The sequence below is a fragment of the Vicugna pacos genome, chromosome 18 (assembly GCF_048564905.1).
Source record: "Vicugna pacos chromosome 18, VicPac4, whole genome shotgun sequence".
Classification (NCBI taxonomy): Eukaryota; Metazoa; Chordata; class Mammalia; order Artiodactyla; family Camelidae; genus Vicugna; species Vicugna pacos.
This window is the reverse complement of record NC_133004.1, coordinates 41,140,160-41,148,408: the sequence shown is the minus strand read 5'-3', so window position 1 is coordinate 41,148,408 and position 8,249 is coordinate 41,140,160. Positions and strand designations below refer to the sequence as shown.

General features: G+C 60.5%; 2 protein-coding genes across 2 annotated transcripts; one reads left to right on the top strand and one right to left on the bottom strand.

The window, feature by feature from the left end:
- Window positions 1-3,560: 3,560 nt before the first annotated feature.
- Window positions 3,561-6,198, top strand: LOC102538912 (uncharacterized). The gene is made up of 3 exons (XM_072942111.1): window positions 3,561-4,169; window positions 4,354-5,471; window positions 5,840-6,198. The coding sequence occupies exons 1-3, from the start codon at window positions 3,755-3,757 to the stop codon at window positions 5,897-5,899; spliced, it is 1,593 nt and encodes a 530-aa protein (XP_072798212.1). The 5' UTR covers window positions 3,561-3,754; the 3' UTR covers window positions 5,900-6,198.
- A 186-nt stretch (window positions 6,199-6,384) lies between these two features.
- On the bottom strand, window positions 6,385-8,243 carry SAP25 (Sin3A associated protein 25). Its single transcript, XM_015251958.3, has 6 exons — window positions 7,773-8,243; window positions 7,471-7,571; window positions 7,277-7,383; window positions 7,034-7,181; window positions 6,840-6,937; window positions 6,385-6,757 (listed from the first exon to the last, which is right to left on the bottom strand). Exons 1-6 carry the CDS (start codon window positions 7,916-7,918, stop codon window positions 6,464-6,466), a joined length of 894 nt encoding a protein of 297 aa, XP_015107444.2. The 5' UTR covers window positions 7,919-8,243; the 3' UTR covers window positions 6,385-6,463.
- Between the last annotated feature and the right edge of the window lie 6 nt (window positions 8,244-8,249).

Here is an 8,249-nt window from a genome sequence, read left to right as displayed (position 1 = left end):
ACTCTGGCCTTCAGCTGTTCATTCTTGGGATTTCTCTGGGTCTTTCCACCCAATGACCTTTAGCAGCCTGACAACAAGGAGAGGTGGGGACTATGTTATCATTTATTTACTTTTAAGGATTTTTCTGGAAATCCCTCCAGCTGCTGCTCTTTGCACACCAGGTGTGGCCTCCCCCACCTTCCCAAGGCTCAGTCCCCATCCTGTCTTGTCTATGTTCCCTCTTTCCATCTGCCAGGGGTGCTTCCAGGTTGGACCACCATCTTTTTCCCCCCTGGTTATTTCATGTTCTGTCCCCTTCTCCCAGTATTTTTCTCTGTCACCCTTGCTTATCTCTCTGTTTCCTTCTGTTTCCCTTTCAGAAGCCAGGGAGCTCAGAGCCAGGGAGGGGAGGGAAGCTGAAGTCTGTGTGGTGTAGGAGGAGAAGACTTTTCTCCCCAGCTCCCCCACCTCTCCTTTCCTAGCCAAAAACCCTGAGGTTTGGAGGTGAGATTTAAAGGCCCAGGATCTACAGTGCCTCCTCCTGTGTGTTTCAGTCATGCGCCTGCTGTTTCCCAGGGATCTCATTAACTACTTGGTGCCCGGGCCCAGGACCTCCCTGCGGTCCCCTCTCCACGCCTCCCAGTCACTCTGTCCGACGTAGACTGCAGCCAGTTCACTGGCCAGGGCAGGACAACCAGTCAGAGAATTTATGCTGGGTCAGCCTTTGACTCCTGGGCAGAAAAACCAAGAGTTCCCCGGGCACAGGCCAAGACCAGGACTGCAGCTGCCTGTTGGCGTGGAACAGCCCTGGTGCTGCCTCCACTGGGCCCTCTCTCCAGGCAGGAAGGCAGTAAGGGTGGAAAAACCCCTGACCTGATAGAAAATGTCTAAAGTACTGGGCTGTGTCCCTCCTGCCTCACCCCCAGGGCCTCCCTGCAGTCCCTGCCTGATGGTTAGAAATCTGGACCCACACCAGGAGGCTGGAGGGACTCACCAAGGCTGCCACCAGGCTTCTGACCAAGTCCTCATGTAACCCTGGCCAGTGCTGTGACCGTGCTCTGAAGGCAACAGTCCTCGGGCTTGACCCCAGCCTTCAGCGGGTCACCGGCGCTACCTCTGTGGGTGAGGAAGCAGGAAGCCAGTCCCCAGAACCTCTGTCAAGCCCTCCATTCTCTCCACTGTGGCCTGGGAGCCACAGTGGGGGAGGGATGGAGGAAGGGGATGGCGCTGTCCCTGTATCCCCCACCACAGAGAAGTGAGAACCTGGGATGGAGGAGAGGGGCACACGGGAAGAGCCAGGCCATAGTGCCCCATCTCCTCCCTGTAGGCTGCTCTTTGGTAACAAGAGCTTCCCATAGGCACTTAGAACGTGGAGAGCCGCTCCCACGGCTGCCCTGCACCTGGCAGCCAGATGCACAGGTGGACCCCCTCAGGGTGGAGGAGGTGTTTTCACCCAGCAGAGCTGAGGTTCTACTGCCTCCTGTCCCTGGGGAGCAACTTGAGTTACCAGGGCAACAGGCTAAAATAAATCTTGTCTGGGTAGAGCCAAGGGCAGTGTTGTTGCCAGGGCAACTGATTAGGTCCGTTATTTGGCTCCAGGCTTTTCCTGGTACCCAGCAGGCTAAATCACCTGGCATTGATTACCAACCCACTCGACCACGGTTGCTTGCCTGGAATCCAGGCACTCAGATTCCTGCTGCTTCCTGCTTTATCTTTAGCTAGAGCTAGGGGTTCAATGACACGAGGCAGTCTGGAGCTGGTCCCTGTCACTGCTGCTGTGATTGCACATGGGCCAGGGGCCTGCAAGGTGGCCTGACTGGTGGGGAGCGGGAAGGAGTAGATATGAAGAGACCCTCCTGCGGGTAACTTCAAATCAAACCTGGGGAGTAAGGCTCCAGGCTGGGAGCACAGCAGGTACATGGGCCATGGGGGTGCCCTGCTCCTCGAGGCAGCACCAAGGCTAGGAAGGAGACGGGCCTGCAGATGTCTTTTGTGTCCCTGCCACTTTGCACATGGTGCATATGTCAAGCCCACACTGGAGGCTATGGCTTTGAACACTCTCTTGTTTTGGTGGCCACTTCAGGATCTATCACATACCTGCTTCTCTCTGGCAACACCCATCAGTGCACTACCTGAGCTGCCAGCACCTCTCCCAGGCTTTGGTTGACCCGGAGGCACCTGGAGCAGGCCCTGGGCGCTGCCTGCCTGTTGGCCAGATGCCCAACCTCACGATGCCAGGTGGTGCCCTGCATCACACTGTCACCATGACCCTTAAGGGATGTTCGAGGATCCTAGCCTCCTTGCACATAACACCACTAGCTTCTCCAGTACTTCAGCTTGTAGGTGGGCCCCTTCCTCCCAGGCCTGGGAAGTGGAGAATTGTGGATGGGAAGCCCAGCTCTCCCTCCTCAGGCTTTTCTGGCCCTCCGACTAGTCTGAGAAGAACCAGGTTGCTGAGCTTCAGTACTTGTTACATCTCCTTCCTCACCTGGAGACACCCGGGGCTCCTCCCTAAATACTATCTTCAACAGGGGCCACAGTTGCCCTCTTCTCCCAAACCCTCAGCTCCCCACTTCAGGTACCCTACTTGCCATGACAGTGGTATCTGAAGGTCCTGTAAGGCCCCCACCCATGTGTCAGCTGCCGGTTTGTCTTGCAGAGCGTAGATGGACCAGCTCCATCACCCTCAATGGGAGTGGGTGGTCCTTGGAAGGATCAGAAGTGGGATGTAAACATGTCTGAATCCCAACCCTATCTCAAACCTCTCAAGGTGCACGGGCAAAAGATACCTCCACCAGAAAGTCTGTTACTTCTGTGACCAGAGCCTTCAGCTGGCCTGGGCAGTGGAATTTTTGAATGGTGGTGGTGAGGAGGGGCTGAGGGCAATCGTGCAGCGAGAAGGAAGCGCTCCTGAGAAATAGTCTCTCCCTCCAAAGGATCTCCTTCAGTGGCCATCTGTCTGGGATGCTGGTGGGTAAGGTCTGTGCACAGGGAATGATCCAGAATTAACTTATCCCAAGACACCGCCTATCGCCCCAACCCCGCAAAGAAACTGAGCCTCTAGCTCCTCTGAAATCGGCATAGCCCAGCGCTTGGCCGCCCTGGCTCCTAGGATTACATGGGCAGGAACAGAACCGTTCCTCGGTGGGCAGGGGGTACACTAGAGTGGAGAGTGGCGGGAGCCGGAAGTGGGTGCTGCTGAAAGGTGGCCAGGTTTAGCGACCCCCTAATCTCCAGGACTGCGGACTCCACCGCCCCGCGCGGTCACCACAGACGTAGCTCCATTCACACTTGCCTCACATCGTTGCTTTCTCGGCAGAGACGCCCGCCACCCCTGCGAAAGCCCACTCCGAGGGCGTGGGTAGGGTGAGGTGGAGGCCTTCCTGGACTTTCTAACTCAAACTCCATTTCCACCCCTGGCGTCCAGCTCCGGGGCGCTCTAGGGTTAACCTCGCGGGGGTGGGGACTTCGGCAAGGCCCGCGTTGGGAGGGAGGGCAGAGGAGGCGACAGGAGGCGCGGTCGAGCGAGCCTGGGAGGCCGTCGGAGCCCCGGGTGTCTCAGAATCCCGAGCAGCCACTGGGGCACACGCTGCGTGCAGATTCTCTGCCCCAAACTTCACGTCGGGAGCGGGGAAGAGGCGCTGGGCATCAAGACGGGTGGCGGCGGTCAGGACGCTGCCCTCCTCCCCGGGGACCGCTACTTCTACCCCACCTCCTCTAGCCTCTTCCAGCCGTCTCAGACCCACCCCCCTCGCTTGACTGCGTTTAGCCCGGGATGAAGCCCGAAGGCAGTGGCCCCACGACGACCCCGGAGTCCCGGTTGGCCGAGCTGGCTCTGGATCCGCCGCCATCCTGGACCTGCCCGCCCGATGTGCGGCTCTGCGGCCACCTGCGGAAGCAGAAGTCCCAGCGCCGCCGCTTCTTCGTGCTCCGGACTGACCCGCCGCGCCTCGAGTGTTACGAGACAGAGAAGTTGTTCCACACGGGCCGCCGGCCGCCCAAGCTCAGCGTGAGCCTGGCGGGCGCGTGCACCATCAGCAAGCGCGTGGACGCGCGCCGGCGCCACCTGATCGTCCTGTACACCCGCGACTGCAGTCTGGGCGTGGCGGCGGCCAGCGAGGCGGAGCAACAAGCGTGGTACAGCGCCCTGCTCGAGGCGCGCGCCGCCGCCGGTGAGGCCCGAGCCCTAGACCGCCCAAGATGTGGCTGGGGCGGGAGGGTCGGATGATCGTGGATTTGGTTTATTCGTGGGCTGTCCCTGCCCCAGGTCTCCCAAACCAAGCCCAAACATGAGCCGTTTTCTTGTTTGCAGTCCCCGGGGCACAGTGACTACAACCTCCAGGCCCGGGATCCCCCATGACCTGCCCATTGTCTCTCTAGGTCCCAGCTCCCACGAAGACCCCGAGGCCGGGATCCTCGCTCCGTTTCAGGACATCTGGCCCGTGACGCTGAGGCCCAAGGGGCTGGGGCGGACACGAGGCCTGGGCAGCGGCAGCTACCGCCTGTGTCTGGGTTCCGGGGTACTGAGCCTGATGCGGAAGCCCGCGGGCAGAGGCTCCGAGGCCACCGAGGCATCTCCGCCGCTGGCCCTGTGCCTGTCCCTACTCAGTGTGCGCCGCTGCGGCCACGCAGACTCTTTCTTCTTCCTGGAACTCGGCCGCTCGGCACCCACAGGTTCTGGGGAGCTGTGGCTACAGGCTCCCGATGCCGTGGTGGCCCAAAGCATTCACGAGACAGTCCTGGCTGCCATGAAACGAATTGGGGACAGTGGTGTCGGTGGCAGGGCCGAGCCACTGCCAAGAAAGCCCCTGATGAGCGCCTCCAGACCCTCTTTTCCCCAGTCTTTTGAGACCCCCGCCTCTGCGGCCCAATCAAGTGGCCCGAACCGTTGGGGGTGCCTGGGTGCAAGAAGCCAGCAAGGAACCCTTAAGACCCTGGCGAGGCTGGGGGCAGCAGCCTCATACCCCGAGGGGTTGGAGCAGGGAGGGGGCTACATAACCATGGGAGCAGGGAGTGACTACGAGCCCATGGAGGGTGGCCAAGCCAGCGGCTATATGGTGATGGCGCCCCGGGGCCTTCTTGCCTCTTCCAGAGCCTCTCCCCACTGGCTGCTTCAGGATGTGGGAAGCACGGAATACGTGTCCATGAGCCACTGTGCACCACAGCCCTTTTCCTTAAGCCCCATTCCCCATTCCTACAGGGCCGGGGCACCTGGGCCTGGGCTCCAAGGCCCTTGTCTTGGCATCGAAGACAGCTGGGGACCAGCCGGGGCTCAGCCATGCTTGCGGCCACCGTCACAGTTAGCCGGGGAGTACGTGTGCATTGAGCACTTAGGAATGCGCACTGCCATACCCGACCTCCCTGACGGCAGCCTCAACTACGTTGACCTGGACCTGGTCCCTCCACTGGAGGCGCGAGGCGACGCCCCCGAGACCAGGCAGCACCCGCACAGCTATGCACGCATCAAGTTCCAGAACCTCAGGGAGGCCCGGGTGAGGAGACCCCAGCAACCCTGCCAGGCCTAGCTGAGCGACAGAAGGGATGGAGAGAGAAAAAATAGGGCAAAGTTAACAATGCCTTCCCGCCGCCCCTCAACCCCAGAAACCCTTCCCCAAGACGGAGAGGCTCTAAAACCCAGATGTCCCTTAGGACATGACAGGCAGAGGCATCGAGCTGCCCCTTAGGGCCCTGCCACCTACTCTGCCCCTTCCAGCTGTGGCGCCTGGGAAATCTTCGGGAGAAGATTCACCAGGAAGTTGGATTCTTTTACAGGATAAAATCCTAGAACTCTCCACCTCCCCCAACAAACCAACCTACAAATTTCTTTCTCAGTCAAAGCTCTGATTCTGTTTCCTCACAGAGTTCCTGCAACATCACTCCAGAAGCTCAGGTCAGCCTCGGCCCCCAACCTTGCCTCTAACGATGAAGACATGGATCCACTCCTCCCCACCTCCCCTGCAGTGCCTGCTTGGCATCTCCTCAGAGCCAAAGAACTAAGCCCAGCCCTGTCCCAGGGCTGAACACCTGGGCCCCAGCACAAGAGGGTTGACAGTACCAGGTATCTTATGCTGGTGCCCCCTAAAAGTGATGTGACACCCCTAACTCCCTAGTTCGCCTCTCCCAATGCCAGCTATGTGCTCACACAATCCTCCCTTCTCCCTGAGCTGGCAGAACTGACGAGAGTCCTTGCTTTCTACATGCTGAGTCAAAGGGACTAAGTACGCTCCCGCCCCATTAAAGGTTCCCTGCTCGATCAGCCTAGAAAGGTCTTAGGGCTATGGACTCCCCTGCCCCACTGTACAGAGTAGCCAATGAGTAACAAGAATTTGAGGGGAGACAGCCAAAGCCGTGGTGGAGGAAGAAACCCAATCTCTGCCTTCATGCCTCACTCTGCTGTCACAAGGAGCCGGTTTGCAAACCAACACTTTTATTGTCAACAGAACTGCCTAGGAAAGTAAGGGGGCCCATCCTGCCTCCAGAGAGGCTATGGACAATGGGTGTCTGAGGCCCCTGGGAGAGATGGGTCAGTGCAGTGAGAACAGCTCCAGCCACCACTGGTGCCTGGGTGGTCAAAGATAGGGGCTAGGGGGCCAGCAGGGGGCGTGGGAGCCTTGGATGAGCTGGGTCTCGGCTCTCCCTGGCTCATCTGCAGGAGGCCGGTGAGGGCTATCAGCTCAGGCCCACTGAGCCAGGTGGTGCAGCAGCCAGAGGATGGAGTGGGGAGGACCCAGGGGGACATGATCGGGGGTGGGAGCAGCAGCTTCAGACAGCCCATGATCTGAGGAGAGAGAAGGGGCAAGTGTCTCCTCCCAATGCCTGAGTGACGGCTGGGGTGAGGCCAGGGCAGAAAGAGCGCTCACCTGGTGAGAGGCCTCAGACAGGTACAGGGGAACACGCTGCCCACAAGGCAGCAGTGGGTCTGAAAGAAAGACATCTTCACAGCACATCACTGGGAGCCCTGTGGAGACGTGGGTACGGTGGCAAGCTCTGCACTGGTCCCTCCGCAGAGTTCATGCAGCCTCACTCCTGAGCCTGAGGGGACGGAGGGCAGTACCTGCATCCCTGGGCACCTGCTCTCCACTCTGATGTCCTGCTAGACCAGGCCTGAGGCCCCTGCTTGAAGCTGCCTCATACAGCGGCCAGAATGAAGGATGACACAGGGTCCGGCCTGAGAAGGAGGCTCCAGACGCACAGCTGGGCCCCTATGGAGGGTCAGGAAAGATTCCCGAAGTTTCAGCCCCCTCTCAAGGCATCCCTGCCCCACCAGAGGCAGGAGCCACAGGTACCCCCAACTCACCCACACTAGGTGAGGTCCTGCTTTAGCCTCATAGTTGGGGTCCCATGGTGCCAGCAGGGTCATCCTTGGTGGAGCCAACTCCCAGGTCATTTGTGGGGAGACAGGAACTGGGGGGAAAACTTTAAGTGATTAAAACAGATTCAGGAGTTGGTAATAGGGTCTTGGGGGTAAAGGTGGCAGCACTCTGTACCTACCTGTGGTTCCAGGGGGTTGCTGGGCAGCCAAGCCTGGGGGAGGCCATGACAGCAGCTGTTCTTGCTGGGTCCAGGAAGGCCTTCGGGACCTGAGCTGAGGACTGGGAGGGGGCAGTACTGATGCTCACAGCCTCCCCCAGTCACCTCCCCGCTCTGAGTCTGAATATTTCCAAGGCAGGGCCAAGGGTGCCCAGTACGGGGAGACTGATCGTACCCATTCTTCGGTAGGAACAACAGAGATTTTCTCACACTATGGGCCCCCAGTAGGATTTCCCCCAAGCGCTCCTGGTGGAGCCCCTCACCTGTTCTGTGGGGGTGTTCCCGGCTCCCCCAGGGATTCCTCTCCAGAGTCCCAGGCCTCGCCAGGGTCGCTGCCTGCCGAAAGGCCTTGTTCCTCGGGCGCCTGCTCCTCGCCCTCGCTCCACCGCCGGGGGTACCAGGGCAACATGCCGGGTCTGGGGGCAGGGCGGCACCTCCGCGCCCTGCGTCCGCACCACTCGGGCCTCCCGCGCCTCCCGCCTCGCACTCGCGGCCCGGCCTCCCCTGGCCGACCGCGCTACCCAGCGCGTCTCTGCAAGCCCAGGTCTCGGCCCACCTCGCGGGTCCTCGTGACGCCGGCGCCCAGCGCGTTTCCGGGCCACGTGGCGCGCGCTCCCGCCGGGGTCCCGCGGGCGCCCTCTGGCGGTGGGGGCGGCGGGGCCTGCGCACCAGATGGAACAGCCGCACCGCGTGGTGTATGTGGAGGCGACCGCGTCCCCGCCACTCACCGCTTTCGTTCT